General features: G+C 38.1%; 1 protein-coding gene across 1 annotated transcript in view; it reads right to left on the bottom strand.

The window, feature by feature from the left end:
* LOC110460450 (protein fuzzy homolog) overlaps positions 1 to 25,623 on the bottom strand; it is a 159,251-nt gene that overhangs the window by 104,903 nt on the left and 28,725 nt on the right. The window contains exons 3-4 of the mRNA XM_021513352.1: positions 17,210 to 17,366; positions 4,988 to 5,098 (exon numbers count right to left, since the gene is read on the bottom strand). Of these exons, the coding sequence (XP_021369027.1) occupies positions 4,988 to 5,098; positions 17,210 to 17,366 (268 nt within the window). The remainder of the gene's footprint in view (positions 1 to 4,987; positions 5,099 to 17,209; positions 17,367 to 25,623) is intronic.

Raw genomic sequence — 25,623 nt, 5'->3', positions numbered from 1 at the left:
TAGTTTTCCGACTCCATACCTTAATCCTAGTTTTCCGACTCCATACCTTAATCCTAGTTTTCCGACTCCATACCTTAATTCTAGTTTTTGGACTCCATACTTTAATCCTAGTTTGTGGACTCCATACCTTAGTCCTAGTTTTCCGACTCCATACATTAATCCTAGTTTTCTGACTCCACACATTAATCCTAGTTTTCCGACTCCATACCTTATTCCTAGTTTTCGGACTCCATACATTAATCCTAGTTTTCCGACTCCATACATTCATCCTAGTTTTCGGACTCCATACATTAATCCAAGTTTTGTGACTCCATACATTAATCCTAGTTTTCCGACTCCATACCTTAATCCTAGTTTGTGGACTCTATACATTAATCCTAGTTTTCCGACTCCATAACTTAATCCTAGTTTTCCGACTCCATACCTTAATCCTAGTTTTCCGACTCCATACCTTAATCCTAGTTTTCCTACTCCATACCTTATTCCTAGTTTTCCGACTCCATACCTTTATCCTAGTTTTCCGACTCCATACCTTAATCCTAGTTTTCTGACTCCATACCTTAATCCTAGTTTTCCGACTCCATACCTTAATCCTAGTAGTTTTCCGACTCCATACCTTAATCCTAGTTTGTGGACTCTGTACATTATTCCTAGTTTTCCGACTCCATACCTTAATCCTAGTTTTCCGACTCCATACCTTATTCCTAGTTTGCTGACTACACCTTAATCCTAGTTTTCCAACTCCATTCATAAATCCTAGTTTTCCGACTCCATACCTTATTCCTAGTTTGTGGACTCCATACCTTAATCCTGGTTTTCCGACTCCATACCTTATTCCAAGTTTTCCGCCTCCATACATTATCCTAGTTTTCCGACTCCATACCTTAGTCCTAGTTTTCCGACTACATACATTAATCCTAGTTTTCTGACTCCATACCTTAATCCTAGTTTTCTGACTCCATACCTTAATCCTAGTTTGCCTACTCCATACCTTAATCCTAGTTTGGGGACTCTATACCTTAATCCTAGTTTTCCGACTCCATACCCCTAGTTTTCCGACTCCATACCTTAGTCCTAGTTTTCCGACTCCATACATTAATCCTAGTTTTCTGACTCCATACCTTAATCCTAGTTTGTGGACTTCATACCTTAATCCTAGTTTTCCGACTCCATACCTTATTCCTAGTTTGCTAACTACACCTTAATCCTAGTTTTCCAACTCCATTCATTAATCCTTGTTTTCCGACTCCATACCTTATTCCTAGTTTGTGGACTCCATACCTTAATCCTAGTTTGCCGACTCCATACCTTAATCCTAGTTTGTGGACTCTGTACATTAATCCTAGTTTTCAGACTCCATACCTTAATCCTAGTTTTCCAACTCCATACCTTAATCCTAGTTTTCCAACTCCATACCTTAATCCTAGTTTGTGGACTCTATACATTAATCCTAGTTTTCCGACTCCATACCTTAATTCTAGTTTTTGGACTCCATACTTTAATCCTAGTTTGTGGACTCCATACCTTAGTCCTAGTTTTCCGACTCCATACATTAATCCTAGTTTTCTGACTCCATACATTAATCCTAGTTTTCCGACTCCATACATTCATCCTAGTTTTCGGACTCCATACATTAATCCAAGTTTTGCGACTCCATACATTAATCCTAGTTTTCCGACTCCATACCTTATTCCTAGAGTGCTGACAAACAGGAACAGTAGTAGCTTTATAGGGAGATACAGAGTGTGATTGTTTGTCATAGCTTTATAGGGAGATACAGAGTGTGATTGTTTGTCATAGCTTTATAGGGAGATACAGATCAGTGTGATTGTTTGTCATATCACCATAAATAAGAGATTTTAATGACCTTCATGGGTTATGAAATTGATGCGGATTATAAGTACACTTTGTGGTTCTGACCATTGAGATGCAAGTAAGTCAACTATTATGATTTGGTTTGGTTTGGTTTGTTTGTGTTTTACGTCCTATTAACAGCTATGGTCATTAAAGGACATGCCATGTTTTGGTGATGGAAGAAAGCAAGAATCCCCAGATAAAAACCACCGACCTATGGCCAGTACCTGGCGACTGCCCCAGGTAGGTCTCAAAACCGCAACCCAGTGGTGGATGGCTAGTGGTAGCAGAATGTCAGCAACTATTATGAAAAAGAATCCCTAAAAGGTTGTTTTGATATAAAAAAGGAATGCTTTCTACACCAATTGTCTAAGTATAATATGGTGATCATAATATGTGGGGTCATTGAAACATCACAAGTGCTCGTCCAATGGAATTGGAAGTGTTGTAGACTTTGTAAATACATCAATTTTACAATAACCATTGCTGTGTATTCATCACTGACAAGTCAATGATAAATAAATATATCTCATAATTTACTGGCATTTGATTTCATCTAAGAGTGGACAGATCAAGGCTTAAATTAGTTTGGTATTTAATAACAAAACAAAAATCAATATTTAAATAAATTCAGTTTAATTAATCATTTGAAATATTACCAACCAACAAATTAATCAGTTCAAAGATGAAATTAACCCATAGGTTGTTTGTAAATTTGGTATCGCATCAATAGAACAATTTTAACGAGGTGCATTAATTGTAACAGAACTAAATTGATTTTATTAAGCAAGTTAAATGATTTACCAGTTTATTTTCCCTAGTTCCCATTTCAATTATAGCCGAATATTTTACGGATATATAGTTTCTGATACATATTCAGTATAAATGAATTATTCTGGAACAAATAAATAATTGATTTATTTCCATATGTAGTGAAATAGCATTAATGAAATCCCTATGTTATAATAGGTACCTAGGGTTTTCCTGGGGACATAGATTACCAGCAGACACGGAACAACGGCTTCCCGTTGCTTCTCTTGAGGGCCTTCAGGTGGTGACAAAGAAGGTCATGTGATAAGAGCCATTTCAGGTTTTGCAGTGTTGTGTAATATCACAGCAATTTAGAATTTTGTTCAATTCAAATGAAGAAAAAGGTCGATTTGTGCCTTCACAATACAAGTTTTTTTCTGACCCTGAAGCCACATCTGCTGGTATCTATACATATCCCCTAGGAGGGGTCCATCACACAACCCCTCCCTTGGGAGCCCTCATTACTCACATGTAAAAAATAAGCCCTGATCATTGATGTGAACTATTCAGTACTGTAGAATTTTTGATAATGGCATTTTTTTTACTTTCTACTTACTATTTAGATATTTTCTCATTAGAAATCACTAATTATGTACCATTTTTCTGGTAGAGAGTCCATACACTCTGGATTGTAACTCTTTGTGTTGTATTTTAGATGAAGAAGATGAAGAGGTCCAATTTATTCTGCATTTTCAGACTTTTGTTGTTGCTTGTCCATTCACTATAGAGCAGAGATTTTTTTATTCATTATTATAACGTGATACATTTTTGGCATTGACCAATCAAAACAGTTCCTCCCCTTCACTGCATCCAAAGCTGCTCATTTTCTGGTCAGATGCAAAAGGTTTGATACATCTTATCTATATACAGTAAGAACTTTACCTAACAACACAAAAAAAAAAATTGCAAGAAAATCTTATCAGGTATATATGAGCAGAAACCAGCAGGGTTACATTGCCTTGTTGTCAAGCATGACTTTACATAAATATGGTACTAAAGATGACATCATTGAATTTCCAACTCAGCTAATGAAGTAACATTTCCTGTGTTGAATGTATTAAACATAATAAACAGAAAATGTAATGGTTTTCCTTTCATTCATATTGCAGAACATACCAAAATTTACACTCATGTTTTGCACTTATGAAAAACATTGTTACTCTGCCAATGTTGTGAAATATATATGGTATTCAATGGGAAACTATTTTTTATCATTTATTTCACTAAAACCTCTTGTCACAGGAATTGGAACCCTGGACCCATTGATTATAAGGATGGGAGCTTATCCACTATGCTACTGCTTAAGAGTTATGTTAGTACTTCTGCAACATTACTGTGAATTATTTCAAAAAGATTGAACTTGATAAAAAAAAGTCTCTGGCAGTTAATAGTGTCATTGTATGATTATACAAGAAATAACATAAGGCCCAGTCTATGTTTATTAAGTGCACATATGGGTTCTTCAAAAGAAATTGTTGATTTGTTTTTACATATTTGACCCCGTGACCTCAAAATACATCAAGATCATTTCTGTTTGACAACTTTGTTATGCTTAATCTCAGGAATCTACCAGCCAAATATTGTGGCCATATACCTTTTGTTTCTTCAAAAGAAGTCATTTGAAGTTTTTGACATATTTGACCCCTGTGACATTGTTAGAAGGGTAGAGCCATTTTAATTCGCAAAATTTGTAAGGCTCCAACTCAGGAATCTACTAGCCAAATATCATGGTTCTAGGCCTTTCAGTTCTTCAGAGGCATTCAATTTGAAGTTTGACCCCCGTGACCTTGAAAGCGGGTCAATGTAATTTTTAATGAAACTTTGTAAGGCTCCACCCCGGAAACCTACCTGCCAAATATTATGACTGTACCTTTTGTTTCTTCAAAAGAAATTGTTTGAATGTTTTGACATATTTGACCTTTGTGACCTTGAAAGTAGGTCAAGGCCATTTTGTCCCAACATTTTGTCATGTACTATCCCAGTCATATAACAATTAAATATTACGACACTAGGTCTTTTGTTTTTTCAAAAGTCATTTGAAGTTTTTTTTTACATAATTGACCCCTGTGGCCTTGAAAGTGGGGTAAAGTCGTTTTAATTCACAAACATTGTAAACTTCATTGATATTTCAAAACATAATCAGAAGGAGAATGCAAGCTTGCACAAATGGTGATTCCCAGGGAGTAACACAGCCAATGAAATCTTTAGAATCTTCGATCAGGTCAGCAGCTTCCATCACAGTCAGATCCACAATTTACTGAAGGCTGTAAAAGAACTTGTGTTGAGTTTTCATAGGATCATTTTTTGATAATTTTTGACTTACCTGGAGGACATTGTTCTCAGGTGCAGCAATGATTTCAACTGTGTTGGTCAGCTGTGAAAAGGTGGACAAGGCAGGTGCTTGTATCAAATGGTCAATCAGGCTGTTACACACCTATGGAGAGACAATGTTCAGTTAAACAGGACATGTGGACAGACAGCTTGGTGAGGACACACACATAGATAAGATAGAAACAATAGACAGACAAGTAATGCTTAGAAGCCTTGCAGACAGACAAGACAATGAGGATGCAGACATACAAGTAACATAAAAAAGTACAGAAAGAAAAAGATTACTTACAGTTCAAAAATTAAAGAAGAAGATGACGTACATACAGACAAGACAGATAACACAGGCCGACATACAAGATAGATAGGACAGACAGACAAAGGGACAGATAGAGAGGACAAACAGACAGAAAAAATAGTGAACACAAAAAAACAAAATTAAGATGAAATATAGATGATAAAGGTGACATACAGACAGACAAGTTATATAGGAGATACAGACAGACAAGTTATATAGGATATACAGACAGACAAGATATATAGGATATAGAGACAGACAGACAAGATATATAGGATATACTGACAGACAAGATATATAGGATATACAGACAGACAAGTAAGATAGAGGACAAACAGACAGACAAAATAGAGGTGACACAAACAAGATGAACAGAACACGGACAGATAAGATTAAAAGTACACACAGACAGACAACATCAAAACAGACAGACAGGATGAAAAAGGACACACAGACAGGTAAGATAAAAAAGGACAGACAGGATAAAAAGGACACACAGACAGGTAAGATAGATAGGTCACACAGACAGACTAATACCCCCGCGGATGCTGGTAGTTTATACATCATTTAGTTAGTTTCACCTGAGGTTTCTGGACAAGTTATTTTGCATAATTGACCGAAACTCTATTAAAAAGTGTTTAAATCTAAAATTAAAATGCCGGTGCACAACTACATAATAAACCCATCGTTCGAGTGAAGTTTCAACAAGTATTTTGCACAAAGTTACTGTGGAAGACAGAGAGACAGAGAGACAGACAGACACACAGACAGGGTGATTTCAGTATACCCCCCTAACTTTGTTGCAGGGTTATAAAAAGGATGCACCACAGACAAGTTGTATAGAACACACAGACAGACAAGACAGAGAGGATAAGAAGACAGCGTCAGGACGGACTGAGGTTGATGAGGCGCAGTACTGTCTATAAGGATACTTGCAGTCTCACCTTACCTTTAGGATCACATCTAAAGAGTTACAGTTATTTACATTGACATCAACAGCTAGTAACAGTACAACCAGAAAAAAACTTGAATACTCAATTTCTGCACATAAAATTAAGTCTCAAATGTCAGTATTTTCTTAAACTAAATTCTATTTTGGTTTTCTAAAGATTTTTCTGGGAGTTTCTTCAAAGTACTAGTGACCTCAGGTGGAGATGGTGAGGTTCAACACTATTGATTTTCTAATGAAATTATAACTTTTGTGTAAAATCTATTTATTTTACTACTAACCTAGCTATCAATGAATATAGAATGAACAGTTAAAAATCCCCTATCTGAACTCTTTGTTTTGATATAGATTTCTCCTAGCCTGTTCCATTTGCCATGGGAGGGAAAAAGGCAAGGGCTAAATGAATTACCCGCTAATATGGACACCGCAACTGCACTAAAAAGTAATGGTGCAGCACTTTATTAGCCATTTTGTACTTTTACTCTCAACCAGATCCCTCGCTAAATCCCTCCTATTAATCACTCTGAAAAAATATCCCGAAACATTCAAAATCGTGAAAATTATTACCCTGTTAATAAAGTGTGATTCGTAGTAGTTGCGCAGCCGTGCTCTGGGATCATTAGATGTGTGTCGATCGTACTGGTCCTTATAGACGATAGAGGCAAGCAGTCTATATAAGCTGTACTGGGCAAGTGAGGCCGCTAAAGTACACCCTAGCAACAGATTCCACTAACACGTACAAGGTTTAAATACACACAAAACACTATTTAAGAATGAATCCATCTATACTTTTATTTTCTTCTGTATCTTTGCGAACGTTTGATTTTTCTTGTTCCATTACGTAATTAGTGGACCTAAATCCCTGATGTCCCTCGGTAACAAAGCTTTATGTCAGGTCTAGAGAAACCCATCTTATCTTCAACAATGAAAAGCAATTACGCTTCTAGTAATTTGATGAGCTTAATTACCTTAACCTTTGACCACAGTTTTATCACAGTTATTTATCACAGTATTTTAGGATTAGTCCAAACAAATATTGAATGTTAGGTACTCTTAGTAGGTTGTAAAAGTACTCTCGATGGAAAGTACACTTAATCATTCTTCAAACTAAGGGATGGATATCTTACACTTAAATATTGAAAATAGAGTAGTTTAAGAAATAATATAGCTTTGGGAATAAGATAGCAACAGGAATGAGGTAGTCTTGGAAATAACATAGTTTTAGAAATAAGGTAGTCTTAGAAATAAGGAAGTCTAAGAAAAAAGAAAGCTTTATAAATATAATAATAATAATATACAGCATTTGATATAGCATAAGCCACTCTAAAGCACTTTACAGTACATAGATATTCAACTTATACAATTAGCATATACATTTTAATTCAATTTTTGAGGAATTCGCGGGAGCTGCCTTATCAGGCGCTAACTACTAGTCCTATGCCACCTGGCTAATATCTCCCTATGTGTGTATGCCTGCGTGTGTGCTGGAGATGTATTGTGTTCTGTTTGTAGTGGGACCTTGCTTCCAACGGCATCTTTTAAAGTGCGACCGCACTTGAATGCTACAGCACAGATACCGCAACATCCACCCCAGACCATTTTATACTCCACCTGGGTTGTTGGAGTTGTGTGGGCAGGAGAAAAACACTTTCTCTGATATTCCATGCGTACGACGACTTCGAGGATTGAACCCCAGCCGTCTGCGTGGAAGGCCAAGTGTTAACCACTCAACCAATCCGCCCATAAATAAGGTAGTCTTAGAAATAAAACAGCTTCAGAAATAAGGTAGTCTAAGAAATAAGAAAGCTTTACCAATAAGGTAGTCTTAGAAATAAGAAAGTTTTACAAATAAGGTAGTCTTAGAAATAAGAAAGTTTTACAAATAAGGTAGTCTAAGAAATAAGAAAGCTTTACAAATAAGGTAGTCTTAGAATAAAATATCTTTAGAAATAAAGTGCCTTTGGTAATAAGGTAGTCTTGAAATTGGATAGCTTTAGAAATGAGGGAGTTTTAGAAATAATATAGCTTCAGAAATAAGGTAGTCTTAAAAATAAGGTAGTATAAGAAATAAAATAGCTTTAGAAATCAGGTAGTCTTAGAAAAAGAAAGCTTTAGAAATAAGATAATCTTAGAAATAAGATAGATTTAGAAATAAGATAGTCTTAGAAATTGGATGGGGTCAAATGCTGACATAGCTCCCCGCTAGAGATACTAATGTCACTACAGTGCCTCTTGTAAATGCTAGGAAAGGTTACCGTCTCAAATACCAGGTAGGTTCTGTCAGCAAGTCACATGTCACACCAATGCTAAGTAGCAATACTAAGTAGCTGAGTGACAGTGGTGAAAGGCGAGCCTCCAGTACCTTCAAAAAACTTGAAAACCGTGGCTAAGGGAAGGACAACCCTAACAGAAAAACCCTAGCCCACCAGGTTGGGGGTTGAGTACAGGGGCTAACAACCTGGTCTTATAAAAACAATAACGTTATGGAAACAGCAACGAAGAAATCTAACCCAACGCTGTGTAAAGATCTTCCATGGGTAAAGACTTGTATGTCTGACAGTAGTGAAAGCTGAAAGGGGGCTACTGGCATGACAATGGAAGTTCTGAACACAAAATCAAGAACCAACCTTGGTTTTTGGAATGTCCGTTCTATGTATGAATCAGGTAAGCCTGCACAGGTAACATCGGAGATGTGACGCTACAACCTACATATCATGGGTGTGAGTAAATGCAGATGGACAGGAACAGGTAGACAGACGACAGTAACGGGTGAGACACTTCAATACACCGGTAGAGGCGACGATCAACACACAGATGGAGTGGCATTAATCTTGAAAAAGGGAGTAGAGCGATCTTTGCTAGAAATTGGAACCTGTCAGCAGTCGTCTGATAAGAGCTAGACTGAAAGGGAGGCACATCAACATCACTATAATCCAGTGCTATGCCCCGACGAACGACAGCGAAGATGAAACCAAACACAACTTCTACCTTAGTCTTCAGGCAGAAATGGAAAAGACAGCTAAGCACGATCTCATAGTTGTCATGGGTGATCTAAATGCGTAGGTGGGGAATTATGGTACAGAGGATGACAGGGCAAGGGGGAAACATGGATGTGGTAGCATTAACAACAACGAAGAGAGACTGGTGACCTTCAGCAACATGAATGACCTGGTCATTTGATGAATAGCGGGACATGGCGACATTCACTAATGGACGTCAAGGTGATGAGAGGAGGTGATGTTGGTAGCGACCATCACCTGGTGGACGCCTCTACCAAGCTCAAGCTTAGAAGCACCTGGCCACAGCCCAAAAGTCACAGACGTTTCGACGTAGATAGACTAAAGAATACAGGTTTAAGAACAGAATTTACCCTTCAGTTGAGGAATAGGTTTCTAGCTCTAGATAACCATGACGAGCCGATGGAGGGAGAACAGGATGAGCTCCTGAACAACATATGGGACATGATAACATCAGTGTATAGACAGAGCAGCGATAAATGCATAGGCTACAGAAAGAAGAAAAAAAAACACTGGATGACACCTGAAACCTGGAAAGCAATTGAGACAAGGCGCAGTATTAAGAGGAAGGTGACGGATGCAAAGTCTGAGAGGCTGAAAGAAAGATATCCGGAAGAATACAGAGAAGCGCACAGAATTATGGAGAGCCTTGTAAGAGCAGACAAAAGGAAGAGTCTTGATGACATGGCGTCAAAAGCAGAAGAAGCAGCAGCACCTAACGAGCAAGGAACTGTTTATAATATTACGAAACTTATCTCTGGGAAGTGCCGCACAAACAACAGCACACTCAAATAGAACAAAAAAGGAAGACTACTGACAACTGAAAAAGAGCAGAAGAGATGGACAGAACACTTTCAATAAGTTTTCAACAGTCAGTCACCGGTGGGAAAAGCAGACATACAGGAGGCTAGAGACGACTTAGAAGTCAGTATCGACATACCATCTAGAGCAGAAGTCATTAAAGCTATCAAGTTAATGAAGAATGGAAAGGCCCCAGGCCACAACAACTTGAATGCTGAACTGTTCAAGGCTGCCCCAGAGCTCGCAGCTTTCATTTTAGAACCCTTATTTAAGACAAGAGGCCCCATTGGACTGCATTGCTCACCTGGTATTAATCTCACAATTTTGCATCCTTAAAAGTGGACTAAAATAAAGCTACAGGCAAAATATCAGTGTCTAAACTTAAAGACATTCAGAAGAATCTGTTAAACAATTAAAACACATTTGACCACTGTGACCTTGAAAGTCAAACATGGATATGAAGTTGAACAAACTTTATAGCCTTTTATCTCAGAATGCAACTGCCAAACAACACCAACCTATACCTTTTGTTTATTGAGAAGATTTTGCAATATGGACCAGATGTGACAATGAAAGTGTGTCAAGGTCATTCACATGAACAAGCAATCACCCTGTGCGCTTTAGTTATTCAGGAGTTGTTTAAAGATTTCAACATATACGACCCCTGTGACATTGAAGCTTGAATATAGGTCAAGGTCATCCATTTGAACAAACTTGGTAGCCCTTCATCCAAGCATACTTGTGGCCATATATCATCTTCCTGGGCATTTTGGTTATTCAGAAGAAGTCGTTTAAAGATTTCAAACATATTTGGCCCCTTTGACCTTGAATTTATGTCAAGGTCATTCATTTGAACAAACTTTGAAACATTCCATCCAAGTATGACGCTGGTCAAATATCAACACCCTAGGTTTTAAAGTATTAAACATATTTGACCCCCTGTGACCTTGAATATAAGTGAAACATGGTAGCCCTACATCCCAGCATGTCCCTTGCCAAATATCATCACCCGGGGCCTTCTGGTTATTCAGAAGACGTTGTTGAAAGATTTTAACATATTCGACCCATATCCCCTTGAAAATGGGGCAAAGGTCATTCATTGAAGGGCCAGGTGAGCTAATAATATGGCAGGAAGAAAAGATACCATCAGGAAAGAACAGAAGAATAATTGTAAGAATACCTAGACTGTAACAATTGGCATGGAATAACCTTACTTTCTATACCCAGCAAGGTCTGTCAAATGACTGTGTGATGCGCAACTGTATGTGGGTTGTAGTGTTTGTGCTTGTCACATTCGCTTTCAGCCTCATAGCTGGCTATGAGTGTCAATCTTCCCTGCCAGTCATAGCCTCTTATGCAGTAAGACCTATGTGACCCAGATATGGAATACTCAAAGAGGTGACAGATGGAAACTGGGTACCCTGCGGCCCCAGACAGAATCACAAGGTCTCGGTGGAGTTTTGGCCCCCAGATGCATGACACGCAAGACATGCCCTGGTACCTGCAAACCAAAACCCCAGCTATGGGTTAAATAGTCTCAATGTCTTGTGTGAGTCTTGGGAGAGACAAAGACTAAGGGAGTCAACCCCTACAAAAACAGGACAGATGGACAGCGGGTTGAAGGCAGTCGTCTAAGGGAAGGAAAAAACCCAACAGAAAACAGGATCCTGCAGGTAGTTGGTTGGGTGTAGGGTTAATCACCCCAACCTGGAAAAAGAATCTGATTAGGGCAACTATGAACAGGTCAAATAGACAAAAAGAAGGGGATAGGGCAGCCATCATGCAAACCCCAAACGATTATTACATTGTTGGAGATGCAGGAATGATGTCAAAGGGCCAGACCCGAAAGGAAGCCCACAGGCTGAAAGATAAGCTGGCCAACCTCAAAGTTACAAGGAATGTCAGGACCATGTACTCCATTGGACAAACTGCCCTTGTAGTAAAAGAAGTGCACAGATACCATCTTAAATATAAACTTTATTTATTTTACAACAATTATGAAACATTATATTTCAACTTATATTAATCACTGTTGTTGGCCCGGATGTTAGCGTGTGGGGGGTCTTAGTGTGGGAGGAAACCGGGGTACCCGGAGAAAACCCACGTGGTCGAGCAGGTGACCCCAACCTTTTCACGTCCTGAGGAAACTGGAGTACCCAGAGAAAACCCACGTGTTCGGGCATGTGACCCCAACTTGGTGAAAGGCAAGTGCGCTATCCACTGCACCACCTGACCACCAGATACCATCTTGACATTTTAGTTATCAGTGAATGCAGGTGGACAGGCTCCGGACAAACTAAAACTAGTACAGGAGAAACTATATTGTACTCTGGGAGACAAGATGACCACCACATCAGCGATGTCGCCATTGCAATGATTAAAGAAGCAGCCAGAACACTAGAAGAGTGGACACCAGTAAGTGAAAGAATAATCACAGCACGGTTTTGGTTAAGACACATTAAGACCACATTAATACAAGTTTATGCTTCAACAAACGATGCGGATGAAGAGAAAAAAGACAGATTTTATGAACAGCTCGAAAGCGTTTTCCAACAAACACCTCGTCATGACATACATATAGAAGCTGGAGATCTAAATGCAAAGGTTGTAACTAAACTAGATGGAGAAAACGGGATTGTTGGAAAACATGGTCTTCACGGTGAACGAAATGACAACGGAGACCGTTTTTCCTCATTTTGCACAAATAGTAACTTGGCCATAGTAACAACAATGTTTCCACATAAAATTATTCACCTTCAGACCTGGACATCACCAAACAGAAAACATCACAATCAGAGTACGGAGGGGAGCAGATGTTGGAAGTGACCACAACCTTAAGCTTCATAAAATTGGAAAGAAACCATCAACTTCCAACAGATATGAAACATGCAAACTCAAAATACCAGAGATCAATAAACACTTCAGACTGGAACTAAGGAGCAGATTCAGCGTACTGGATAATGAAACCAACGATGAGCTGGAAAAAAAATGGGAAGATTTCAAGGACATCTACAACGAGACTGCATTAACTTAGACCACCCAAAAAAAAGAGAAACCAGGATTGGATAAGTGGTAACAGCTGAAAAGAAGTGGAAAAGCGAAGAACACTGAAAGAGAAAATTGATGGGACAAGATCAAAAAGAGTGAAGGAAAGGTTAAGAGAACAATATAGGATCACCGACAAAAATGTAAAAAGAAGTATGAGGAGAGATAAAAGACAATGGCTAGACGGACTGGCAAATGAAGCAGAAACATTAGCAAACGACGGCAACATGAAAGTAGCATATGACATCACAAAGCTCCTAAGCAATGAGAGACCAAACAAACGAACAGTGTTAAAGATAAGAACGGAAAGCTACTAACAAAGGAAAATGAAGTGAGGAAAAGATGGAAAGCGCACTTTTGTGAAGTGGTAAATAGGCCAGAACCAACAGAACCAGCAGATATTGACATGAGTGAAATAGAAGTGTAAGACATCGACGTAACACCACCATCGAAAGAGGAAAATTAGACAGGCCTTAAAAAGTATGGAGAATGGGAAAGCACCTGGTATAGATAACATGTCAGTAGAACTTCTTAAGGCAGGTAGAAACTGCCACAGACCAGATATCAAAGCTAACAGACCTGGTATGGAATGCAGAGAAAGTACCAAATGATAGGAGACAAGGGCTAATCATCAAGTTGGCAAAGAAAGGTAACCTTACCTGCTGTGGAAACTGGAGAGGCATCGATACCAAACACAACAAAGATAATGGGGAAAATCGTCAACTAAGGAATCACAAAGGAAGTAGACAGGCACCTGCGAGACGAACAAGTAGGGTTTAGAGCAGGAAAAGGAACAACGGAACAGATCTTCATCCTACGTAACACCCTAGAGCAGTGTGCTGAGTGGAATTCCGACCTTTACATTTTGTTCGTCGATTTCGAAAAGGCATTTGACAGCGTCCATAGAGACACACTTTGAAAGATTATGATAGTATTGAATCCCAGAAAAGATCATTTGTATGGTCAAATGCATGTATACCAACAGTGAATGTGCAGTAGTGGATGGAGCAGGAACATCAGAATGGTTTACCATCAAGTCCAGAGTGAAACAAGGATGCTATATGTCTGGCTTTCTGTTCCTCTTAGTAATTGACTGGATTACGAGAAAAACAATTTCCAGTAACAACACCGGCATAAGATGGAACTTCACATCTAAGCAAGAAGACCTAGATTACACGGACGACATAGCCCTTCTATCGAGCTCAAAAAAACATATACAGAGAAAGAGCACTCTGTTGAACACAAATGCAAAATCAACTGGTCTGAAGATAACTGCTACAAAAACGAAAGTAATGAGAACAAACAAACAATAGAAATAGATGGTACGGCTGTAGAAGATGTAGAACAATTCACATACCTAGGTGCAACAAGTATCCAAACAGGAGGAACCAATGAGTACATACGAAGACGACTAGGACTTGCAAGGATGGCCTACCATAACCTAAAACCGATATGGAACAGCAGTCTATTCGGTAGAAAAACCAAGATGAAACTTCTTCGATCTAACGTACAATCAGTACTACTATGTGGGAGTGAAACCTGGAAGATGACGAAAGGTGGCGAAAAAATCTTGGACACCTTCCTTCACAAATGCATCAGAAACATCCTTAGAGAATATTGGCCGGAAAAGATTACGAATATTGAAGCAAGACAAAGAGCGGGACTTGAAAAGATCAGCACAATTGTAAAGAAAAGACGATGGCAGTGGAAAGTGCATGTCCTGAGAATGGAAAACAACAGGAATGTCAGGATCGCACTTGACTGGGACCCTTAGGGAAAGAGGAAAAGAGGAAGACCAAAGGAAACATGAAGGAGAACTGTCAAAAAAGAAAGACAACAACTATGTTTAACTCATGGGCAGAGGCAACCAGAGATGCACGAGACAGGACAAAATGGAGAGGACTTGTTCATGGCCCCATTCTCCATAGGGAGACAGGGAACTAAAAAGAAGATACCCAGCAAGTTTTGTGTAAAATCATTGTAAGGCGGATAACAGATGGAATAGACACGCTGCTGAGGAAGGAACATGCTGGATTTAGAAAGGGAAGAGGATGTACTGACCAAATTTTTGCACTCAGAAACATCATCAAGCAGTGTTAAGAACGTCAACGACAACTCTACATAAACTTCAATGATTATGAGAAAGCCTTCCACAGTATTCATCGAGACAGCCTCTGGGGAATCATGTGTACGCACAGGGTACCACTTAAGATGGTTAATGTCATCAGACGTTTTTATACCCTTCACATGTAGAGTTGGAAACAGCAACCTCAGATTCAAAGTCAAGACTGGAGTGCGGCAATGGTGTGCCATGTCCTCTATCCTGTTTAACATTGTCATAGACTGGGTCATGAGGAGGACAATGGAAGACGTTGGACACCCTTCTCAGCGCTAAAGGATCTGGATTTCGCAGATGACATTGCTCTGATGTCTCATTTATACCAACACATCCAGGAGAAGACAACCTGTCTCATCAACTTCAGTCAACAAGTTGGACTCAAGATCAACCAAAGGAAGACTGAAGTAATAACCCTCAATGTGCAAGCACCATCACCAGTACGTATAGGGAATACCGACCTCACGAGCAAAGATACATTCACCTACCTAGGAAGCACAATCAGCAAGGATGGAGGAGCTAGCAAGGACATCACTAACAGATTCAACAAGGCCTCAGAGAAGTGTGGAAATCAGCACAGTACAGCACCAGAACCAAGCTGCGTATATACCAGAGCTGCATGCTATCAACACTTGTATATGGTTCGGAATGTTGGCGGATGACAGAGGAAGACTTGTTGAAATTGTCAACATTTCACACAACCAGACTGAGAAAAATACTGAAGATTTTCTGGCCAAGGGTAATCTGCAAAGATGAACTGATGAGACAGTGCAACAAGGATAGTATGAGAGACATAATCAGGAAGAGACGCTGGAGGTGGATTGGACATGTGTTAAGGAAGGAAGGTGACTCCATCACAAAGGTTGCAGTACACTGGACTCCTGAAGGTAAACAGAAGAGAGGTCGCCCCAAAATCACATGGCGATGCACGGTGGAAATAGAGCTCAGTGACATGGATCACAGCTGGGGAACTATCAAGTGATTAGCAAAGGATCGACAGGTGTGGAGGAACTTCGTTGCTGCCCTAAATGCCACCGGGTGTAATAGGCAGTAAGTTAGTAAGAAATTGGATACCTTTAGAAATAAAGGAGTATTAGAAATAATATAGCTTTAGAAATAAGCTAGTCTTAGAAATGAAATAGCTTTGGAAATAAGGGAGTCTTAGAAATAAGATAGCTTAAGAAATTGGATAGCTCTAGAAACTAGATATATTTATAGACAAGAGGCCCATGGGCCTTATCGGTCACCTGAGTCTACAGTATTTATTTTTGTTGTTGAAATATGTACCAATTTGAGTAAAAAATAGTATAATGTTAACTTAACTTTGTCAGGACCATGAGCTGATCATTCCTATACCAATTTTAAGTGAGATCGGCCTATTAGAACTTAGTAGCAAAATAGCGGCCATGGCAGCCAAATTGTATTTCTGATTGACCCGAAAAATAACAACACTTTGTCAGGACCATGAGGCGATCATTCCTACCAACTTTTAGTTCAATCGGCCCAGCAGAACTTGACTTTAAGTTTGAAACGTAAAATGTTAACGGACGACGGACGACGGACGACGGACGACGGACGACGGACGACGGACGACGACGGACGAAAACGGATAGCAATAGGTCACTTGAGCTAAAGCTCAGGTGACCTAATAAAATGCTGTAAGTTTTGTCCTAGGTTCGGCAATAAACGTCAGAAGGACATAAAGCCCTGTCAGTCAATCCTGTAAGCCTTTTTACTTTCGCGCATCACAGAATTTTAACATATTAGCCCATTGGTGAGTTGGGGCACCCACAAAATATGATAGAAAATAATTCACAGAAAGTTAAAATGCAATCATATTTTAGCATTATATCTGAAGTGTGAATAGCGCTAAAATAGGACGATTAAAGGAAGTACATTTACAGTAGCTTAAGAGATAAATGGCCTTCAGAATAAGATAGCCCAAACTATAATACTCAGATTGTTATTCGCATTCCAGTAAATCTACCAACCTTCACCTCCCGTTTGAATTTTTCTACATTTTTGTCGATGTTCTGCACTTCTTCCTTTCCAAGTAACAGGACCAGCGATTGGTGGATGAACTTGAGCAAGTTAGTCATGTGACAGTCATCAGCAATATCGTCCTGGGAGATAATGATCAGTGTGATGCTGTAAAATTTAATAAATAATTATTTAACAGATGCTAAAGACCCCTGCTGAAACTATGTCCCGCAATATTTTCCCATTGATTACAATACTTACTAAAGTTACAGGTAATAATTTCCAGTTTGATTAAACTTGGTCACAGAGAGATAAAATACTATGTTCTTACATTTAATATAAAATAACCAACTAGTATAATGTATTTTAATTCAACAGGCCAAAGTTCTAATACAATTTATGATATCTTATAAATAACAAACTGATATTAGGTATTTTATTTCAATTAGCCAACAAACCATAAAAAATATTTTTTAGTGTTTATTCGACACTATTTCTATTGAAACTCCTTTTAATATTTGGTATTTTATATCAATTGGACAACATACAAATAGTATTTAATATTTTATTTGTATTAGATAATAAAACAAATTTGAGTTTTTTATTTCTATTTTATAGGACAACATCCTTATATTAGGTATTTGATTTCTATAAGACAACATTTATCATTAATTTTTTATTTCTATTGGTCAACATTTTTATATCAGGTATCTATTTCTATTGAAAAACATTCAAATATGAAGTAGGAAAACATCTAATATTAGGCATTTATATCTATAAGAGAACATTCTATTATTTGATATTTTATTTCTATCAGACAATAGACCAAATCTACAGAACAAAATTCTAACATTGGGTATCATATGTTGTCCTCGTTATGATTTGAAGATTTTCAAAGCTGTACATTTTTTCTGTTCTAAGAAATAGTCTCCTGTTATGATTTAAGCAAATTTTACAGATTAATTTCCATATAAATAATAATAGGGTTAAACAAGAGGCCCATAGGGCCTGTATCACTAACCTTGATATTTAAGCAGTCATAGCAAAATATTCTCATCAAATATTATACTGTACTACATTTATTTAATTGCAAACTTTGTCGGTTTTCGATTATTCATGTGTCGTTTGTTGTTTTTGACATATTGACCCCTGTGACATTGATAGTATGTCAAGGTAATTTTCACTCGCAAACTAAGTCAGGCTCCACCCCAAGAAGCTACGAGTCAAATATGAGAATTCTATACCCATCAGTTCTTAAGAAGAAATCGTTTGAAGCGTTTGATATATTTGACCCCTGTGACCTTGAAAGTAGGTCAAGGTCAATTTCATTCTCAAACTTTGTTTGGCTCTATCCCAGGAAGCCACCAGCCGATTATTATGATTTTATACAATTCAGGTCTTCAAAAGAAGTTTTTTGAAGTGTTTGACATATTTGACCCCTGTGACCTTGAAAGAAGGTCAAGGTCATTTTTGTTCTCAAACTTTGTCGAGCTCTTTCCAAGGAAGCTTTTAGCCAGATATCATGACTCTTGGCCTGTCCGTTCTTCAGTCGTTTAAGTAAAAAGTTGAGGGACGACAACGGACGACGGGCGACAGATGCCGAGCCATGACATAAGCTCACTTGCACTTTGGTGTAGATGAAAAACAAATCCGTCACTATCAGCTATATATATAATAAACAAATCTGTTACTATCAGCTATATATATAATAAACAAATCTGTTACTATCAGCTTTATAGATAATAAACAAATCTGTCACTATCAGCTATATATATAATAAACAAATCTGTTACTATCAGCTATATAGATAATAAACAAATCTGTTACTATCAGCTATATATATAATAAACAAATCTGTTACTATCAGCTTTATAGATAATAAACAAATCTGTCACTATCAGCTATATATATAATAAACAAATCTGTTACTATCAGCTATATAGATAATAAACAAATCTGTTACTATCAGCTATATATATAATAAACAAATCTGTCACTATCAGCTTTATAGATAATAAACAAATCTGTCACTATCAGCTATGTAGATAATAAACAAATCTGTAACTATCAGCTATATATATAATAAACAAATCTGTAACTATCAGCTATATATATAATAACCAAATCTGTCACTATCAGCTTTATAGATAATAAACAAAGCTGTCACTATCAGCTATGTAGATAATAAACAAATCCGTAACTATCAGCTATATATATAATAAACAAATCTGTCACTATCAGCTATATATATAATAAACAAATCTGTCACTATCAGCTTTATATAAAATAAACAAATCTGTCACTATTAGCTATATAGATTATAAACAAATCTGTAACTATCAGCTATATATATAATAAACAAATCTGTTACTATCAGCTTTATAGATAATAAACAAATCTGTTACTATCAGCTATATATATAATAAACAAATCTGTTACTATCAGCTTTATAGATAATAAACAAATCTGTCACTATAAGCTTTATAGATAATAAACAAATCTGTCACTATAAGCTTTATAGATAATAAACAAATCTGTCACTATCAGCTATATATATAATAAACAAATCTGTTACTATCAGCTTTATAGATAATAAACAAATCTGTTACTATCAGCTATATAGATAATAAACAAATCTGTCACTATCAGCTATATAGATAATAAACAAATCTGTTACTATCAGCTATATAGGTAATAAACAAATCTGTCACTATCAGCTTTATATATAATAAACAAATCTGTCACTATCAGCTATATAGATTATAAACAAATCTGTAACTATCAGCTATATATATAATAAACAAATCTATAACTATCAGCTATATATATAATAAACAAATCTATAACTATCAGCTATATATATAATAAACAAATCTATAACTATCAGCTATATATATAATAAACAAATCTATAACTATCAGCTATATATATAATAAACAAATCTATAACTATCAGCTATATATATAATAAACAAATCTGTAACTATCAGCTATATATATAATAAACAAATCTGTCACTATCAGCTATATAGATAATAAACAAATCTGTCACTATCAGCTTTATAGATAATAAACAAATCTGTTACTATCAGCTATATAGATAAGAAACAAATCTGTTACTATCAGCTATATAGATCTAGATAATAAACAAATCTGTTACTATCAGCTTTATAGATAATAAACAAATCTGTCACTATCAGCTATATAGATAATAAACAAATCTGTTACTATCAGCTATATAGATAATAAACAAATCTGTTACTATCCCAATTTTTATGCAATAAACAAATTTGTTACTACCAGTTCGTCATGTAATAAACAAATTGTTACGATCAGCGATTTATATAATAGACAAATCAATTACTTCCAGGCCTACACAAAGTTAACAGATGTGTTGCATGATTTTCTTATAGGTGGAATATGTGCTTCTTTAAAGGGATGTAATAGTAACTAATTCCACAAGATTCAACATCTCCTGCATTAAATGCAAAAGTTGCAATTAAATGATTTTGAACAAACCACTGAGGGAGTTATCTGTTACAAAACCAATCAAAACTCTCATTATGATTACCCATTTTTTTGTATCAAAAATAAAATAAAATGATTTCTTGGAAATCGTTCACCTGGCTCTAAAATTCATAGAGTATCTCAATTAGCAGTTGTTAATTTGAGCCCAATCTAAAGCAATTTCTATCATTACAACGGCCTAAACTTAAATTGATATCACTGACTTCAGTCGCAGTATAATCCTCAAACAGCTACAACCGTGATATACAACCTCCCCAGTCATTTCTGACCAGATACTGCAGCTATTATATAGGACAAGAGGCCAAAAGGGTCTACACCATTCATCTCACACTGCCACAGCTTTGCGCTTTTTTTAAAAATTTGAGGACTGTCGGGTTACGTACTAATTATATCATTTGACCTGAAATTTAACAAAATCACCAAATTTCACAATGCGGGATGATATTTTAGTTGTGTTTCTTAGGACCTCCTATTTATAACCTTTATATGTATTAAAGGCACAAAGATGAAAAACATGCTTACATCATTTATGTACTAACAGGTTGTCGGTGCCAGTTATCTCCCTTACTCTCTAACTGGTTTACAGGTTGTTAGTGTAAGTTATCTCCCTTACTCATTTACAGCTGGGATCTCTATGTTGGTGTCCCTAATCTCCCTTACATGTTTACTCTCTAACTGGTTTACAGGTTGTTAGTGTAAGTTATCTCCCTTACATGTTTACAGCTGGGATCTTTCTAACTGGTTTACAGGATGTTGGTGTCCGTTATCTCCCTTACAGGTTTACTCTCTAACTGGTTTACAGGTTGTTGGTGTAAGTTATCTCTTTTACATGTTTACAGCTGGGATCTCTTTAACTGGTTTACAGGTTGTTGGTGTCCATTATCTCCCTTACATGTTTACAGCTGGGATCTCTCTAACTGGTTTACAGGATGTTGGTGTCCGTTATCTCCCTTACATGTTTACTCTCTAACTGGTTTACAGGATGTTAGTGTAAGTTATCTCCCTTACATGTTTACAGCTGGGATCTCTTTAACTGGTTTACAGGTTGTTGGTGTCCATTATCTCCCTTACATGTTTACAGCTGGGATCTCTTTAACTGGTTTACAGGTTGTTGGTGTCCATTATCTCCCTTACATGTTTACAGCTGGGATCTCTCTAACTGGTTTACAGGATGTTGGTGTCCGTTATCTCCCTAACATGTTTACAGCTGGGATATTTTTAACTGGTTTACAGGTTGTTGGTGTCCGTTATCTCCCTTACATGTTTACTCTCTAACTGGTTTACAGGATGTTAGTGTAAGTTATCTCCCTTACATGTTTACAGCTGGGATCTTTTTAACTGGTTTACAGGATGTTGGTGTCCATTATCTCCCTCACAGGTTTACAGCTGGAATATCTCTAACTAGTTTACAGGATGTTGGTGTCTGTTATCTCCCTTACATGTTTACAGCTGGGATCTCTCTAACTGGTTTACAGGTTGTTAGCGTAAGTTATCTCCCTTACATGTTTACAGCTGGGATCTCTCTAACTGGTTTACAGCTGGGATCTTTCTTACTGGTTTACAGGGTGTTGGTGTAAGTTATCTCCCTTACATGTTTACAGCTGGGATATCTCTAACTGGTTTACAGGATGTTGGTGTCCGTTATCTCCCTTACATGTTTAAAGCTGGGATATCTCAAACTGGTTTACAGGATGTTGGTGTCCGTTATCTCCCTAACATGTTTACAGCTGGGATATTTTTAACTGGTTTACAGGTTGTTGGTGTCCGTTATCTCTCTTACATGTTTACAGCTGGGATCTCTCTAACTGGTTTACAAGTTGTTAGTGTAAGTTATCTCCCTTACATGTTTACAGCTGCGATCTCTCTAACTGGTTAACAGGTTGATGGTTATCTGTCCTGCATGTTTAAATATTGTTGGAATCATTTCATGATACATTAAGTTATTACCCTTCAGGTTGTTGGTGTCATCCGCCAGTATAAAGATCTAGTAATCTCCCCTACAGCTTTATATATTGTCAGGCCATTTGCATGTCTATAGAAGTATCTCCTTTTCAAAGCTTGTTGGTGTCCTTTCCAAGTACATAGACTGATCTCCCCTTCAAATTTAAAGCTTGTTTTTGTCATTTCCATGAACATAGATTGATTTCCCCCTTCCGGTTAACAGATTCCTGGTGTTCTCCCAAGTACATAGAGTGATCGTCCCCTTCAGATTAACAGATTCTTGGTGTCCTCCAAGTATATAGAGTGATCTCCCCCTGCAGATTAACAGATTCTTGGTGTCCTCCCAAGTACATGGAGTGATCTCCCCTACATATTTGAGATTTTCGGTACTGTTCCCAAGTTTTACAGACTGTTGGATGTCATCCAAAGTACATAGTCATTTCCCCTACATGATAAAAAGGTTATTTGTTCTTTCCCCCTATAAGTACAGTGATCTCCCCTTCAGGTTATTTGTCCTATCCCCCAATAGGTACAGTGATCTCCCCTACAGGTTATTTGTCTTATCCCCCAATTGGTACAGTGATCTCCTACAGGTTATTTGTTCTATCCCCCTATAAGTACAGTGATCTCCCCTTCAGGTTATTTGTCCTATCCCCCAATAAGTACAGTGATCTCCCCAACAGGTTATTTGCCCTATCCCCCAATAAGTACAGTGTTCTCCCCTACAGGGTATTTGTTCTATCCCCCAATAAGTACAGTGATCTCCCCTAAAGGGTATTTGTCCTATCCCCCAATAAGTACAGTGATCTCCCCTACAGCTTATTTGTTCGATCCCCCTATAAGTACAGTGATCTCCCCTTCAGGTTATTTGTCCTATCCGCCAATAAGTACAGTGATCTCTCCAACAGGTTATTTGTCCTATCCCCAAATGAGTACAGTGATTACCCCTTCAGGTTATTTGTTCTATCCCCCTATAAGTACAGTGATCTCCCCAACAGGGTATTTGTCCTTTCCCCCAATGAGTACAGTGATCTCCCCTACAGGTTATTTGTCCTATCCCCCAATAAGTACAGTGATCTCCCCTACAGGTTTTTTGTCCTATGCCCCAATAAGTACAGTGATCTCCCCTACAGGGTATTTGTCCTATCACCCAATAAGTACAGTGATCTCCCCTTCAGGTTATTTGTTCTATCCCCCTATAAGTACAGTGATCTCCCCTTCAGGGTATTTGTCCTATCCCCAAATAAGTACAGTGATCTCCCCTTCAGGTTATTTGTTCTATCCCCCTATAAGTACAGTGATCTCCCCTTCAGGGTATTTGTCCTATCCCCCAACAAGTACAGTGATCTCCCCTACAGCTGATTTGTCCTATCCCCCAATAAGAACAGTGATCTCCACTTCAGGTTATTTGTCCTATCCCCAAATAAGTACAGTGATCTCCCCTACTGGTTATTTGTCCTATCCCCCAACAAGTACAGTGATCTCCCCTACAGCTGATTTGTCCTATCCCCCAATAAGAACAGTGATCTCCACTTCAGGTTATTTGTCCTTTCCCCAAATAAGTACAGTGATCTCCCCTACTGGTTATTTTTCCTATCCCCCAACAAGTACAGTGATCTCCCCTTCAGGTTATTTGTCCTATCCCCCAATAAGTACAGTGATCTCCCCTTCAGGTTATTTGTCCTACCCCCCAATAAGTACAGTGATCTCCCGTACAGGTTATTTGTCCTATCCCCCAATAAGTACAGTGATCTCCCCTTCAGGTTGTTTGTTCTATCCCCCAACAAGTACAGTGATCTCCCCTTCAAGTTCTTTGTCCTATCCCCCAACAAGTACAGTAATCTCCCCATCAGGTTATTTGTCCTATCCCCAAATAAGTACAGTGATCGCACCTACAGGGTATTTGTCCTACTCGCTATAAGTAAAGTGATCTCCCCTACAGCTTATTTGTCCTATCCTCCAATTAGTACAGTGATCTCCCCAACAGGGTATTTGTTCTAACCCCCATTAAGTACAATGATCCCCCCTACAGGGTATTTGTCCTATCCCCCAATAAGTAGTGATCTCCCCTACAGCTTATTTATCCTATCCCCCAATAAGTACAGTGATCTCCCCTACAGCTTATTTGTCCTACCCCCCAATAAGTACAGTGATCTCCCCTACAGCTTATTTGTTCTATCCCACTATAAGTACAGTGATCTCCCCTTCAGGTTATTTGTCCTATCCCCAAATAAGAACAGTGATCTCCCCAACAGGTTATTTGTCCTATCCCTAAATGAGTACAGTGATCTCCCCTTCAGGTTATTTGTTCTATCCCCCTATAAGTACAGTGATCTCCCCTACAGGGTATTTGTTCTATCCCCCAATAAGTACAGTGATCTCCCCTACAGGGTATTTGTCCTATCCCCCAACAAGTACAGTGATCTCCCCTACAGGTTATTTGTTCAATCCCCCAACAAGTACAGTGATCTCCCCTTCTCCCCTTCAGGTTATTTGTCCTATCCCCCAATAGGTACAGTGATCTCCCCTACAGGTTATTTGTCTTATCCCCCAATTGGTACAGTGATCTCCTACAGGTTATTTGTTCTATCCCCCTATAAGTACAGTGAGCTCCCCTACAGGGTATTTGTCCTATCCCCCAATTGGTACAGTGATCTCCCCTTCAGGTTATTTGTCCTATCCCCCAACAAGTATAGTAATCTCCCCTACAGCTTATTTGTTCAATCCCCCAACAAGTACAGTGATCTCACCTACAGGGTATTTGTCCTATCCCCCAATTGGTACAGTGATCTCCCCTTCAGGGTATTTGTCCTATCCCCCAACAAGTACAGTAATCTCCCCTACAGCTTATTTGTTCAATCCCCCAACAAGTACAGTGATCTCCCCTTCAGGGTATTTGTCCTATCCCACAACAAGTACAGTGATCTCCCCTTCAGGGTATTTGTCCTATCCCCCAA

This window comes from Mizuhopecten yessoensis, unplaced genomic scaffold, assembly GCF_002113885.1.
Source record: "Mizuhopecten yessoensis strain PY_sf001 unplaced genomic scaffold, ASM211388v2 scaffold10401, whole genome shotgun sequence".
In the NCBI taxonomy this organism is placed as follows: domain Eukaryota; kingdom Metazoa; phylum Mollusca; class Bivalvia; order Pectinida; family Pectinidae; genus Mizuhopecten; species Mizuhopecten yessoensis.
This window is presented reverse-complemented; position numbering and strand designations above follow the sequence as displayed.